We start from the raw sequence: 15,538 nt of genomic DNA on the forward strand, positions 1-15,538 counted from the left end.
CCCAGCTAATTTTGTATTTTTAGTACAGATGGGGTTTCTCTATGTTGGTCAGGCTGGTCTCAAACTCCCAATATCAGATGATCCACCCGCCTTGGCCTCCCAAAGTGCTGGGATTACAGGTCTGAGGTCTCTTTTTAAAAATTCATATTTCCCTCCTTTATATGATCTATAAGCATATTAAACATTTATGTCTGATAATTCTAAAATTTGAGATATTTACAGGCCTGATTCTGCAGTTTGTTGTTTTGGCTCTTACTCATGATACCTTAAAGTCTTGTTGTGTTTTATGAGTTTTGACTGTGACCTCGTATTTTTTAGCTTTATCTGTGGAAATTCTTTAGGACTGGGCCAAAGATGGGTTTCTCCAGAGAAGATAAAGCACTGCTTCTGTGAGGCAGTGCAGGGCACTGCTGTCCCAGTTCTGAGCCTCAGGATTTTCAGACCTCCTAGGTAGTGAGAGGTTTGAGCCACAAACCCCTGTGAGGGGCAGCTCATGGCAAGTCTTCAGAGGAGATTTTTCCCTGCCACTTGATGGTGAAGTTTAAGGAAAGTCCATTTCCTCAGTTATTTGGTTGGGGGAAATGTATAGCTGATCTCTGCACCAAGGGTGTAGCTTTTTGGGGTACCATATTTGTATTTGTAGACTCTTTGCCTCAGTGGATTCCGGGCTTTATCCACCTCTCAAATCTGGGCAGGGAATGGAAACCGAAGCTCAATGCAAAAACTGACTCGTGTTTTGCTTATTTCCCTGGCTTCCCGATTTCTCTTAGTTTTTGGCTTTTGGCTGTTCTGTGTTAGTGTGGCAATTCACTGATACATTAGATTGTTTTTGAGTGGTGGAGAGTGAGGAGTAGGTCAGGGAACCTCGTTTGCCTTATTGCCCGAAATGGAACTCTTTCTGATGCCATTTTCATTGTGCCATACTGAACTGGTTTGTGACTTTGTCAGGGACCTTTACCATGGTTTTTTTTTTTTTTTTTTTTTTTTTTTTTTTAAATTCAGACCCACCCAGGAATATAACAGTGGGACTTTTTTTTTTTTTTTTTTTTTTTTTTCCCCCTCTGCCAAAGTCTCACTCTGTCGCCCAGGCTGGGGTACAGTGGTGTGATCATGGCTCACTGTAACCTCTGCCTTCTGGGCTCAAACCATCCTCCCACCTCAGCCTCCTAAGTAGCTGGGATTATAGGCATGTGGCACCACGCCCAGTTAATTTTTGTATTTTTTGTAGAGATGGCATTTTGCCACATTGCCTAGGCTAGTCTTCAACTTGTGAGCTCAAAGTGCTCACAAGACCTTATTTTTTAAAGACCGTATTTTCTCACCTTCATGTTACTTTAAGTTGTCTTTTTTTGCTTATAGAGTACATTCTACCTAATCTTTTAGAATGAAGCTAAAAACTATAACTTCCTTTTGATTTGACTGGAACACAGGATTATTTGACATTTTCTGAGTGCCTCTTTTGGGCAAGGAGATGCTAGTTAAATAAGGCACAGTCCCTCTCCTTGAGGAGGTTATATCCTGAGAGAGAGCAAGACATGTACACAGCCAACCACGATGAAGTGTGTGGACTTGGGTGTTATGGGTTTCAAACTGAATGTGGTCTGAGGATAAAATCAATCAGCATCAAATTTCCAATTTGAACTATTGATATTGCCATGTAGGGCATTTAAAGACTTACCAGGCAGAAATAATTTGTCAGTGATGGTACTTCAATTAGAAGTCTCATTTCAGCTTCCATGGGAGAGGCTCTTTCCTAACTTGGCCACTTTGATTCCTGGCAGGTACAGAATCAGAAACCAAGGCCTTCATGGCTGTATGCATTGAGACAGCCAAGCGCTACAATCTGGATGACTACCGGACCCCAGTGTTCATCTTCGAGAGGCTCTGCAGCATCATTTATCCTGTAAGCAGTGCGGTGCTTCCCATGGCTCTCGAGTGTCAGCACGGGCCACTTTGCCGTGAAGCCTCTTGGTGATTCATTAAAGTTGTGGGGAATTGTACCAGCTGTGGGCCACTTAGTCATTAGTGAAAGAAGATCCACCACCATAAAAGAGAAGCAACCTCATAATTTTCCTCTTGCTAACGATGGGACATTTAATGACCTTCCTTGGTCTTATTTCTTAGATTCAAGTAAAGAATCATGTTTTTTTTAAAAACTAGGTCTAACCTCCATTACCAAAATCCCATAGCATATCAATCCAACATGCTGTGGAAGAAACAGTATTGAGCTAGAGTATAAAGATGTTTTTACTCTCTTCCTTCTTTAACTGCCCTGTATTTTGTGCACACGTGCAGCGTGTGTTTTTTCCCTAGCCTGAGCTGTGTAGAAGCACAGTATTATACAGAGAACCGTGCCTGCTATTGAGGAAGGATGAACACTAGTATCATGAAATGAGAGCTAGCAATGAGAGCTCATTGGGGGTGTGTACCTGAGTGTCATGTCCCATAGAGAAGCCCCTTTCTTGACTTCAGGGTCATCAGTGACAAAGTCCTCTGGCCCCAAATTGATTAGCATCACATGAGACCGGCAGGAGGAGGCAGGAAAGTCCCTCCTCGCACCTCTTCCCCCATTTCATTAACACATCTCTCATATGTCACTCCTTGTCTGCTTGTTTTGTTAGGCTTTATCTCCTCATTCACCCTGGGGTTTCAGGGGAGATGCTTGATATTTTAGACTACTTCAGTTAGTTTAGATTTTTGGAAGTACCTCTGAGTTTCCTGTCCTTTATATCTTTAAATGTTTAGGGGGCTTGCTGAGTTTGGTGTGTTTTCTTTGAGCATCCATAGAACAAGGTAGCATAGTATAAATCTCCACCTCTGCCATCCCTTCTGATGCACCCACCTTTCTCTCTGTCCTCCAGGAGGAGAATGAAGTCACTGAGTTCTTTGTGACCCTGGAGAAGGATCCCCAACAAGAAGACTTCTTACAGGGCAGGATGCCTGGGAACCCATATAGCAGCAATGAGCCAGGCATCGGGCCGCTGATGAGGGATATAAAGAACAAGATTTGCCAGGACTGTGACTTAGTGGCTCTCCTGGAAGATGACAGTGGCATGGAGGTAATGACCATAGGACAGTGCTGCCCACGTTTGAGATTAGGGGCTTCCTCCTAGTCTAACCAAATCCAGATACTTCTTCCTAGTAGCTGATTAACTTGGGGCAGGTGGCCTTCAGTTTCCCTGCTCTATAAGTTGGGGTTAATGATTCCCACCTTTCTACCTCACCTAGTGCTAAGGTTAATAACCTGTAAAGGGCTCTGCCCAGTGCCTGGCAGGAAGTAAGCATATTGTTAGTGACTGTTGGTTGTAGTGGTGGTGGGTATTTATTATTATTGTTGCCTCTGGCAGAGACTTCTCGGTGAGTCTGAGTTACTGAACCCCTAAATACTGGTGTTTTACTCCCTGTGCAGGTTTATATCCCTGTGTCAGTTACTTTCTGGCAGACCCTTGAGGGTCTGACATTTTTACATAGTGAAAAGCCTTTTCTGGTGCTGAGCTTGCAGGAGAAGGTCCCCAGTGGGTGTGTCTAAGCTGGAGTCCATGTGTGGGTTAGGGATGTTTGCAGCCCCTGAAATTTGCACAAAATTCTGTGTGTTTTGCATACACGTGAATTTTTTAAGAGTGGGAGAGTTGATAGGTCCATGATATATAAAAGTTATAAATTATGAACCATTGCCGTAAGATGCCCTTTGCTCTTAGATTTTACTTGTCTTACAATTATTTGGAATAACAGTTTCACCTGCTTTTCTGTTCAGCTTCTAGTGAACAATAAAATCATTAGTTTGGACCTTCCTGTGGCTGAAGTTTACAAGAAAGTCTGGTGTACCACAAATGAGGTATGTACCTGCTTTCTTGTTTGGAGGCGTGGTTTAACTTTTCTGACTTATGCAGACTTGAACCAGCAGGAGCCATTGTTCATCATCACTTACCTGGCTTGTAGCAGCTCTCTAAGGCTTTACTTTCCCTGTTTGGGGTTGTGTGGAGAAAAACCAATCATCTTGTTTTCCTTTGGCGGCATCTGACTAATGGAAGGACATTTAATGACCTTCATGAATCTTCAGGAAAGCAAAATCATTTTGCTGGGCTGTGCAAGTTGTCAAACCCCAAGGACTGAAAGCCAAAGGGTGTTGAAGGAGGCTCTGTGCTGGGAATGCTTGCTATCTTGTTCCCTTCAATATGGACACCTCTCAACTGAGATTAGTTCTCAGCTTTTATGGGCCTGCTCACTTAGTAGAACATTTTTCCAGTAGCTGTGTCAAGGAGCATCATTTCTGTTTTACTAATTGGGGAATGGAGGCTCAAACAGGCAGTTGTTCTTGAGGAGGAGAAAAGGGAAATGAAGGAAGTTCAGCGCTCTGGGCCTTTTGGTCATCACGAGTGATGCTATTTGTCCACTTATGGATGTATTAGATGGTCCCCTTCACCTTTCCCTCCTTTCTTAGTCTCCATTCCTTCCTTTCCTCTCTTCCTGTTTCTTTTTCTTCCCCTCTATTTCTCTCTCCCACTGCCATTTCTTCCCTTCTCTTGTTTCTGTTGGGAGGAGAGGTCTTTAGTACATGAATCAGATAAGTAACTTAATTATAGCAAACTAGTGTAGCTGGGATGCACAGCAAACTTTTCTAGACTTGGTCCCAAATACTTCTGTAGAGTTTGAGAAACTAAATTGGCAGTATACTATTTGTACATTTTTGTCTTTAATTTGTTACATGTTTCCGCCTCTCTCCTTTCTTTTCTCCCACTGGGCTGGGAATCCTGGTCACTGTTGACTGTTGGTCTACTGCCAGTTGGGTCGGTGTTGCACTGTTGGCCGAGGGACAGGCAGAGAACTGTCCCAGCCAATACATCTTGTCACAGACATTTTAGCATCAAAACAGAACAATACGGATTTAATCCCTGATGCACATAAAAAAATTAAGACCAAGCTTCTGTGGGCACTCTTGTAAATGGTGGTAGTGAATCCACAGACTACACAAGGGTATCTCCCTTGAATGGTGAAGCAAGACAGAAGTTGAGAATCATTTGCCCCTCTCATTGATGTGCTTAATCCAGTTAGAAGTAGTTTTCTGGCAAAGTCCAGAGTTTGGGATAGCCTTTGTTCTGGGACTTCAGCTTCCTTTCTCTATCTTGCCCTCCATTTCCCTGAGAAGCAGCCTACCTCTTTAGCTACTGACTAGAACCTGCTCTGTGTTCAGTGTCTGTGGTGGTACTCTCTCTGAGGAATTCTCACTGGGCTTCCGTAGCCAGAAACACTTCTGCAACTGGCCTTTCTGGCAGGTTGTCTTCCTCCAGGGTTTCCTGTCCTGAAGCTAAGCATAGACTTGGAGGCAGGCTGCTTGAATCAGTGTGCTACCAAATCCCCCAATGGATTTCATCGAGGGTCACTTTGAGCTCCAATTTCTAGTCTGCAAGATGAGAATAATATTAATATGTGTGCTCAGTGCCAGAAATATAGTGAACTTTCCTGATCCTCCAATTTAGTGAAGTTGCTATAATTTTGTCATTTATAAAAGACTTGATTCTTATTCCAGTCAGATTGTGGGTTTAGCTTAAAGAATTGTGGATGAACCCCCTCCTTGTATGGTTATATGAAGACGTCCGAATCTCTACAGGCAAAGATTGATGTACTCTCTTTTCCTGTTTTGATTCCCGAGGCTTGAGTCAAAGCTCTTTGATTTAAATGGCCTTTCTTGTCCTGGGTAGTAGTCCCTATTGATAGGAGAGAGTTTCTACTCCTGAGGAAGGTCCAGGCTTGGAATTAGACCTCCGCTTATAGCTTGGTAACCTTGAACGAGCTGTGTAACCTTGTGTAAAAGGATCATATAAAGTACTTAATTAGCATAGGACCTGGAACAGAGTAAAACATTCAATAAATATTTGTTAAATTATTACATAGTGTTCTAATGAAATGGAAGGAGATAGTGTCTTTAAAATGTTTCATACAATGCCTAGCTTCTAGTAGACACAAAATAAAATTAGCATTCTTTCCCCTAAGTGAATTGCTGTGCATTTGGATTCTAGATGCTGTGGTTGAGACCTTGTAGAAAAATAGAGGCTCTCCACATTGCTGGGGCTTTAAGCAGGACCAAGTATGGAGTCCTTTGCATTTGTCTGGGCCTGTTTCTAAGTACCTTTCTCCACTTTCTCTGCTCAGGGAGAGCCCATGAGGATTGTTTATCGTATGCGGGGTCTGCTGGGCGATGCCACGGAGGAGTTCATTGAGTCCCTGGACTCTACCACAGGTAGATCACAGACGGCGCTGCACATGGGATCTGAGGCTCACGCCCTGGGACTTAGGGGCATTCTCAGGAGCTTCTGTCTTGTACCTCTACATCAGACCTGTGGGGAGAGTGTTTCTTCAATTGAGGAAAAATAGAGGTGTCTGTGGCATGATGCAGATACCACTGAGGGTTAAACAAACAAACAAACAAACAAAAAAAACACCAGCAAACTTCTAGAGGAAAATGCAATTAACAGTAAACTGGAGTTCAGATTTATTTTTAACTCCCTCTTCCCCCCCACTCCATTGATGGTATTGGTGCTCATACTTTGACATTTGAGTAAGCAATTTTAATTGACTTGAAACTTTGAAAAAGCTCCTACTGAGAGTGGGATAGTTTAGTATCATCCATCATTGACCCCTTTTATTGGCTGTGTCTTTATTGGGGGTACGGAAAAGCGTTGTCAGCCATCAGCCAGGAAGAGGGCTGTCTTATCCTGGCCTATTTTATTCCCATCATCACCTTACCCTCCATTGTTGCTTGGCTTCTCTTCTCCCCTAGATGAAGAAGAAGATGAAGAAGAAGTGTATAAAATGGCTGGTGTGATGGCCCAGTGTGGGGGCCTGGAATGCATGCTTAACAGACTCGCAGGGATCAGAGATTTCAAGCAGGGACGCCACCTTCTAACAGTGAGTTGGGAGCAGCAAGGTGTGGGGGCCAGCCTTTCTGCACTGGGAGAGGCCCCTATGGAAAGAAGCTATGGCCACTGTGTCATTTTACCCTAGAGGGCAGCATGGTGCCACGGAGCAGTGCGAGCCAGTGAAGGACCTGGCAGTTAGCACTACATTCTTAGGCATGCCTCTTCCCGTCCTGCTGGCCCACTTCCCTTCTCCGATACCTCTTTATAGAGCCAGCATCTGACCGACTTTCCCCAAATAACTGCACTTGTGTTAACCATTATCATAGTTGTTGTTTTTAAAATGGATTTTATAATGTAACTCATTTCTTGCATTATAGGGTTTTATTTGGGTATTCATCCAACTAATCTCCTTAGCAAGGATTAGAGCATTCCAGAGAGGCACCACAAATATTATACTGTTATTTTCACTACCCCCCCCCACTCCCCCAGGGTTTATGAGAATATGTAGTGTTGTTATTATTTGCCTTTGTTTTAAATGACCTGTGTGGTTCTGAGCTCTCACAGGCCACGAGCTTTGGGATCATTCTCTTTACTATTAGTTTAGGGTCTGGATTGTTGCTGGGATTTCCCCCAAGACAACAAACAGAACATCACCTCTTCCATTAGGAACTGGTGTCACTGCCGTTGTATTAGAGATGGTAGAGAGATATCCAGCCCGTGGAGCTACCTCTGGAGACAACTGCTATTTAGAATACCAGCCTCATGTGAGAGCGCAGCCATCTCACTGTGTCCGCTGAGGGGCCACTTCTCCCTCCTGTCCTCTTCATTTCAGGAGGAGCCCTTGCTGATGGTGTAGACCCTGCTTAGACATCCCTTTCCTACTGGCCCCACGTCCTACACTCTCATGTGGCCTCATGGGTTTTGACTGGCTTTTCTTGTCAGGTGCTACTGAAATTGTTCAGTTACTGTGTGAAGGTGAAAGTCAACCGGCAGCAACTGGTCAAACTGGAAATGAACACCTTGAACGTCATGCTGGGGACCCTAAACCTGGTAAGGAGCATGGGCTGCAGGTGAAGAAGTGTGGCCCTTGGAAGTCTGGGTGCGAAAGACATCTCAGTTCTGGGCTCAGATGAAATGGACTCACGGCCTCTTCAAGCCCTTCATCTCTCTGACTGACTGGTGCAGAGGCTTGGGTCATTCAGCTGCCCTTCTCCTCTGGCTGGCTCACCCTGTGCCCCCATGCTGCTGCCATGGCACCCAAGAGCTTCCTCGCTCCTTTCCTGAGTTCAGATCAGAGATAAGAGGAAGGCAGTCCCTTAAGCAGTCTAGACTACACACCAATGGGAAAGAAGTGCCCTTCTCCTTGGGGCGACAAAGAAAGAGATCTGGAACTTCATGTTTTCCCTGCCATCAAAAGCTCACATGCGTGTCTCCCTCTCAAAAGATGCATATACACGCACATTCATACACATGGTCATACACACATGGTTTCTGGGGAATAAGGCCATGAGGGCGTCCTTGAGAGCAGTTGTCAGTGGTAAGTGGCTGTGGTCTTATTCTGAGAGTGACTGGGTCTCCGTCTCCTACAGGCCCTTGTAGCTGAACAAGAAAGCAAGGACAGTGGGGGCGCAGCTGTGGCTGAGCAGGTGCTTAGCATCATGGAGATCATTCTAGATGAGTCCAATGCTGAGCCCCTGAGTGAGGACAAGGTGAGTGAGGCCCAGCCCCTCCATCTGCAGGCACTGAGAGCCTGCACTGTCTCATTGCCCACAACAGGCCTGTTAGTGTCTGGCTTAGCCCACTTGAGAATGACGGATCCTGCTTAAGCTTTGGAATGTCAGGACTCAACTAATGATGACATAATTCTATTAAAATCTGAAATCTTTGGATTCAGAGCAAGCACAATTGCTAAGGATAGTCTTTCACTTGAAAGCTGCTCATTAATGGAATCATGGCATGTCCCAGTTGATAGGCAGGGGCTTTAGTCCAACCTTTCATTTCATTATTGAGGAATTGAACAGCCCACTTCATTTCCTTGGACTTGGCATTTCCTCAACTGTGGTACATAGTTGGTTACTGGTAGAATCAGGCCTAGAACCCAGGTCTCCAACTCCCAGAATTTCTCTCCACCTATTATACCTGTAATTTCCTCCATTCTTACTGGTGCTAATGATTTGGCTAGAGCTATGACCAAGTGAATGTCCAGCAGCCTGCATTCTCTTATAGGAAGGGAAAATTGTATTGGTATATTTTGACCACCTGAGACTATTAACAGGCCTGTCTCAGAAATTTGGAAACGAATTTCTCAAGTGAAACTGTTTGTTATTCCCCAAGAAGTGCCGAGACACCGTTCTTCTAGGGGTACTCTTGATGACTGATGGAAATGCTGACTTTTAGGGCTCAGATGTTGGCTGCAGCCACAGTCCTGACTGCATTAATGGCATGTCCACCCTCTTTTCTGTTGCAGGGCAACCTCCTCCTGACAGGTGACAAGGATCAGCTGGTGATGCTCTTGGACCAGATCAACAGCACCTTTGTCCGCTCCAACCCCAGTGTGCTCCAGGGCCTGCTTCGCATCATCCCGTACCTTTCCTTTGGAGAGGTGGAAAAAATGCAAATCTTGGTGGAGCGATTCAAACCATACTGCAACTTCGATAAGTATGTTACTTGGATTTCATATAGTGAAGCGAGAGTCTCCACTAAAACCCTGAACTAGGGTTTTCTATCAGATTTTTCTATTAGAATTTCTATTAGATTTTTGTGTCCTCGTTCTGGCTTTTAAGGAGCTCAGTCTAGTTGGGAAGTGAATAGTTAGTACTATATTAGAGTAGCAATTGGCTAGGCAGAGAAGGCAAAGTGGTTGGTGAGATAGGAGGAATATGACGAGATGGAGGCACGTGCGCGTCTATGTGAGTGCGAGAGAAGGCCGTGAGTGTGGGAGACATAGCAGGTAACAGGGAGAGTGGCGGGAGCCAGGGCGGATAGAGCCTTGATCTTCTCTAGGCTGTTGACAGTTGTTAACCAAGAGGGTGACTTGATTGGGTTTTGTCCTGCCTTTCATACCCTCAAACTCTTTGTTCTTTTCTCCTAGGTATGATGAAGATCACAGTGGCGATGATAAAGTCTTCCTGGACTGCTTCTGTAAAATAGCTGCTGGCATCAAGAACAACAGCAATGGGCACCAGCTGAAGGATCTGATTCTCCAGAAGGGGATCACCCAGAATGCACTTGACTACATGAAAAAGCACATCCCTAGCGCCAAGAAGTATGGAGCCCCCCTGCAGCAGGGCTGCTTTGCCTCCCCTTTGCCCTTTCCTTTTCCTTCTCCAGCAGCATCTTGGTGTAAAGCTTCACGTATGCTCCTTGTCCTCCTTGGGGCCTCCCAACCCCTTCTGGAAACTATGTGGGTGACCAGACCAGTCAACCACTGCAGAGTTCTTGGGGCTTACGGGAAAAGGATGGCAACTTTTTGGTTCCTACTTAGAGTACTCACTTCTTTCTGGCTCTTCAGCTGAGCTGGGTGGTTCTATGTGATTCTTCATGACACTCGGAGAGGGTCACGATTAAACACTCTCTGGGGGTTTAAACAAGCCAGAGTCAACAACTGGTTTCTAGGTAGCCTTTGCTTCCCTGACCTGCTGATAAGCCTTCCTTTGCTTTGCAGTTTGGATGCTGACATCTGGAAAAAGTTTTTGTCTCGCCCAGCCTTGCCGTTTATCCTGAGGCTGCTTCGGGGCCTGGCCATGCAGCACCCTGCCACCCAGGTGGGTAGCCAGGACAGGTAGTGTGAGGGTACAGGTGTGCAAGTATAACCACCCTAGTTCACCTTGAGACATGACTTACCCTAATATATGAGACTCCTAGAGTAGAAGTGAGCCTCAGAAGTCATCTGCGTCATCTCTCTGTGTGCTGAGACGAGTAAGCTGTATTTGTGATTTATTCATTCTTAAGTGGGGCTTCACTGTCTAATGGGTCAGCTGTGCAGCTGTTGAACTGTGAGGGATTGGCTGACCAGAGAGTAAAACACTTGGGTGTCTGGCCACAGTCACTAGGACACTTATATTACCATCACCTCTATTTTCTCTGCCTCAAGCAGCTGAACACCTTGTTCTTAGGCCCACCCATTCCAGTCCGCAGCTCATTCCTGATTTCACCCCACGGGGCTGAGCGTTAACCTTTCACAAATCCTATCCTAACTGGCCCTAGATAGATGGCCAGGACTGGGTTTTTTTTTAAATTGAAGTTTTAATTTGGAGATTATTATAAATTCACATGCAGTTGTTAAGAAACAATACAGAGAAATCGTATGGGTCCTTTTCCCACTCTCCCCCAATGGTAACATGTGGAACCAGAACACACACCACAGTCAGGATGTAGACATCAGTGCTGTCAGGACGCAGGGCAGTTCCTCAGCACAAGGTTCCCTCTTGTTGGCCTTTTGTAGCCACATCCGTCTTCCCCAACTCCCCTGCCACAAGCCCCTGGCACTGTTCTTCATTTCTGTAACTTTGTTATTTCAAGAATGTTGTAGAAATGCAGTTGTACAGTATGTAACCTTTTAGGATTGTCTCTTTTTTTTCTCAGCATGATTTTCTGGAGTTTCATCCAGATTTGTTTAACTGTTCACCCATTAAAGGACACCTGGATTGTTGCCAGTTTTTGGCTGTTATTTATAAAGCTGCCATGAACACTTGTGTGCAGGTTTTTGTGTGAATATAAGTTTTCATTTTTCTGGGATAAATGCCCAAGAGTGCAGTTACTGGGTTGTATAGTAGTTAAGTATTTTGTTTATAAGAAGCTGCCAAACTGTTCTCTAGAGTAGCTACAGCATTTTACATTTCCCTGAAAATGTATGGCTACTCCAGTTTCTCTGCGTCTTAGCCAGCATTTGGTGACTATTTTTAGTTTGAGCTGTTTGGTAGATGTGCAGTGATTCCGTCTGGTTCCATGTTTTCCTAGTGGTTCATGATGTTGAATGTCTTTTCATGTGCCCTGTTTATCTTCAGTGAAATGTCTGTTCATGTCTTTTGCCCAATTTCTAACTGGATTGTTTGTTTTTTAATGTTGACTTTTGAGAGTCCTCAGCATTGCATTTTTTTCTATTTGTAGTGTTCTGCATTGAAAATAGTTCCACTGCCTCATTTGGTCGTCTGTTCTGGTAACTCATTCCAAAAACATGGCAACTTGAGTACAGGAAAGTTTCTTCACTGTGTCTCACTGAAGTTTCTTTTCTAAACTTTTGTTCAACTCAGTGGAGTCATAATTAGTATATATTTGTGGAGATACTTTTTCCTGCATAAGAATTGCACATGTATTGTTTTCCATATCCTTGTAACATCTCTATTTTGTATATGGATAAATCAAAGAACACGGTTGTGATTAGGCCAAAGGCAATGAGTTTGGAACTCAAAGTCAGCTGATTTCCAGGCTTCTTCTTCTTCTTCTTCTTCTTTTTTTTTTTTCTTGAGATGGAGTTTGCTGTTGTCACCCAGGCTGGAGTGCAGTGGCACGATCTTGGCTCACTGCAACCTCCGCCTCCCGGGTTCAAGCAATTCTCCTGTCTCAGTCTCCCCAGTAGCTGGGACTACAGGCACCTGCCACCATACCTGGCCAATTTTTTGTATTTTTAGTAGAGATGGGGTTTCACCATGTTGGCCAAGCTAGTCTCCAACTCCTGACCTCAGGTGATCCACTCGCCTCAGCCTCCCAAAGTGCTGGGATTACAGGCATGAGCCATTGTGCCTGGCCTTCCAGGCTTATTCTTAGTTACCAAATTGAATTACTTTCTTTAGAATAAGGCTTTATCTAGTTAGATACTTGGCATTTATGCTATGGCCGTTCATTTTTCTTTCAACATATATTGTTGTGTAGCTGGTCCTGTGTTAGACTGAGGAGACAGTCGCCGTCTGTGCCTGTTGGGAGCTTACTGTCTGGTGGAAGATACAGCCAAATACAGAGTAATAACTAAACAGTGAGATAGATGCAGCGTGGAAAGGGCTGGGGCCTAAGGAAAGAGGAGTGTTAAGTAGAGGGCATGGCACCTGCAAAGGCTCAGAGGCCAAAGAGCGCTTAAAGCCTTCCAAGAATTGAAAGCAGCTGCAGTGGGAGGCGAGGCATGGCGAGAGCTGCTGATGGAGACCCGAGCAGGGCCAAGGCATGTTCTTTCTCCCGGAAGAGGAGTATGGGTTTTCTCTTGAGGGCAGTGCCCCGGCCGTATTTTAGAGAGTGGATTCAAAGGAGGTGAGATTCGAGGTAGGAAGAACAGTTGACAGGCTTTTATTGTAATTGAAGTGAGAGAAATGGTGGCCTGAACTAGCTCACGGATAGATTCAACAGAGATTGAGCTGGGAGGAAGAATAAATGGGATTTGGAGAGTGACTGAACGTGAGAAGCGAAGAAGCTGGATGAATCAAGAACCCTGCTCGGAGATCGAGACCATTCTGCCTAACATGGTGAAACCCCATCTCTATTAAAAATACAAAGATTAGCTGGACGTGTTGGTCGTGCCTGTAGTCCCAGCTACTCAGGAGGCTGAGGCAGGAGAATGGCGTGAACCCAGGAGGCGGAGCTTGCAGTGAACCGAGATCACACCATTGCACTGCAGCCTGGGCGACAGAGTGAGACTCCGTCTCAAAGAAAAAGAACCCTGCTCAGTTTCTGGACTGAGTGATGAGGTGAATGGTGGTGCCACTGAGATGGAGAAGATCAGAGGTTTGCAAGTAAGGTGGAGGACAGTTCATTAGACTATGCTATGAATGTATGGTCTGTCCTATTAATAACTAGAATGTAAGTTAAATGAGGGCAAGGTCTTTGTTTTCCCAGCACCAAAAACACGTGCAAGCATGTACACACAGTAAACAGCTAGAATGTTGAGTTTGGGAAACCTGTGGAAAAGCTCAGTACGAGTTGAAATATGGGCTTAGCATTTAAGAGCATGAGACATGAGGGAATAGGTAATTTTGCTGAGACACAGATATCGGAAGCAGACTTACTGTGAGAACAGATTTATGAGCTGCTGAGTGATCTACTGGCTGTGTTGTTTTCAGCCTGTCATCTCATATGTAGTAATTGCTGTCAAGTCACTTGTGACAGGGTGGTGAGGATTTCAGGGATGTGGTGATATTTCTCAGTGAGCTCACCTGGAGTGCTTTTTCCAACTACACCTGCCTTTAGCCTTCTGATGTTCTCCACCCCTGTTTATTTCGTGGCCCTATATGTAGTGACTTCCAGCTTTTTCAGGCACAGAGGTTTCTTGTTAATATCTTTTTTGTGGTTTAAGTTTTTAATGTCCATACCTGCTTGTAGTCATTGCACCTCTAGTATCCCTAGCCTGAGAAAACTGTGCTCCTAGGTTTGGTGGACCCAGGGGCTCCCAGGTGGAGAACTTAGGCTGGTCCTTATGAGAACGTCCAGCGCCTGCTCTGGCTGATGAGTTCACCATTTGGGACTCGTCAGGTGCTGCTGCTTGTCTTACCAGAATAAGGGAATCTTCTCCTGACCCCTTTCCACATCCTCTGTGACGGATGCTTTGCATATGTTATCTAGTTTTCAGTCATCACAGCAACCCCTGCATTATCCCCATTTTATAGATGGAAACACTGAGCTTAGAGCATAGGAACTGGTGAGAGACAGTAGCAGAGCCAAACCCTCTTCCATTTGTCTGTCTGTCAAAGTGTGGAATCAAAGGACGTGATTGCAGCTGAGCAGGTGACATGAGATGGTGCACAGTGGTTGAGTTTCTAAACCTTTAAGCTCCTGGGAAGGTTTGTCTACGTAATTGGAGGCATGAGTCTCTCTGGTGTCTTATTGGCAGGTTCTGATTGGAACTGACTCCATCCCGAACCTACATAAGCTGGAGCAGGTGTCCAGTGATGAGGGCATTGGGACCCTGGCAGAGAACCTGCTGGAAGCCCTGCGGGAACACCCTGACGTAAACAAGAAGATTGACGCAGCCCGCAGGGAGACCCGGGCAGAGAAGAAGCGCATGGCCATGGCGATGAGGCAGAAGGCCCTGGGCACCCTGGGCATGACGGTAAAGCTACCTCCCAGAGTCCCCATGTTTCTGCCCACACTTTGATGAGGAGGTGGCCATGGGACAGCCCTGGGGTTGGCCATAGGGGAAGAGAAGGCTGGATAGAGGAGGAGGAAGGAACTAGGTGTGGTCGACCCTCTCAGAGGTGGGACTGCTATTGTTCTATCATACAGATGAGACTCGGAGTAAGTGACTTATGAAGTTTACCAGAACAGTAAGCCGGTGATAAGAGCCATTGTTTATTGAGGACTTATTTAAGCCCTCAAGTTGTTCTAGGAGGTAGATATTGTTATACCCATTTTCCAGATGAAGTAACTGAAACTGAGAGGTGAAGTAAATAGGCCAAGACACATAACTAATAATTGGTTGACACAAAGGGCTCTGTGCTCTTCTAACTGTCCCACCTTGGAGGAAGCAGAGTCCTACAAGCTCCTCCAAAGCACAGACTTGAGTGTCAGCAGTTGAAAAGCTCACGTGGGAACAGTGAATGAATCAGTGTGACAGCCCTTGGAAGCTGAGACTTGGCATTGCTGGCACAAAGATGCTGGCACGAAGAAAGGGGGCTTTTCTGATGGCAGGTGGCACCTTGCCAGGGCTCCAGCTGGATGATTTCCTTTGCTTCAGTGGCTCCTGTAGGAAGAGAGAATAG

General features: G+C 45.2%; 1 protein-coding gene across 5 annotated transcripts in view; it reads left to right on the top strand.

Moving 5' to 3' along the window:
* UBR4 (ubiquitin protein ligase E3 component n-recognin 4) overlaps nucleotides 1–15,538 on the top strand; it is a 138,613-nt gene that overhangs the window by 108,840 nt on the left and 14,235 nt on the right. For all 5 annotated transcript variants that reach the window (XM_073007767.1, XM_073007766.1, XM_073007769.1 and 2 more), the window contains 11 exons: nucleotides 1,782–1,903; nucleotides 2,862–3,059; nucleotides 3,755–3,835; nucleotides 6,151–6,238; nucleotides 6,779–6,906; nucleotides 7,800–7,907; nucleotides 8,447–8,566; nucleotides 9,325–9,515; nucleotides 9,949–10,122; nucleotides 10,522–10,621; nucleotides 14,671–14,889. In XM_073007767.1, coding sequence (XP_072863868.1) covers nucleotides 1,782–1,903; nucleotides 2,862–3,059; nucleotides 3,755–3,835; nucleotides 6,151–6,238; nucleotides 6,779–6,906; nucleotides 7,800–7,907; nucleotides 8,447–8,566; nucleotides 9,325–9,515; nucleotides 9,949–10,122; nucleotides 10,522–10,621; nucleotides 14,671–14,889 — 1,529 coding nt within the window. The remainder of the gene's footprint in view (nucleotides 1–1,781; nucleotides 1,904–2,861; nucleotides 3,060–3,754; nucleotides 3,836–6,150; nucleotides 6,239–6,778; nucleotides 6,907–7,799; nucleotides 7,908–8,446; nucleotides 8,567–9,324; nucleotides 9,516–9,948; nucleotides 10,123–10,521; nucleotides 10,622–14,670; nucleotides 14,890–15,538) is intronic.

Source organism: Chlorocebus sabaeus, chromosome 20 (genome assembly GCF_047675955.1).
Source record: "Chlorocebus sabaeus isolate Y175 chromosome 20, mChlSab1.0.hap1, whole genome shotgun sequence".
In the NCBI taxonomy this organism is placed as follows: domain Eukaryota; kingdom Metazoa; phylum Chordata; class Mammalia; order Primates; family Cercopithecidae; genus Chlorocebus; species Chlorocebus sabaeus.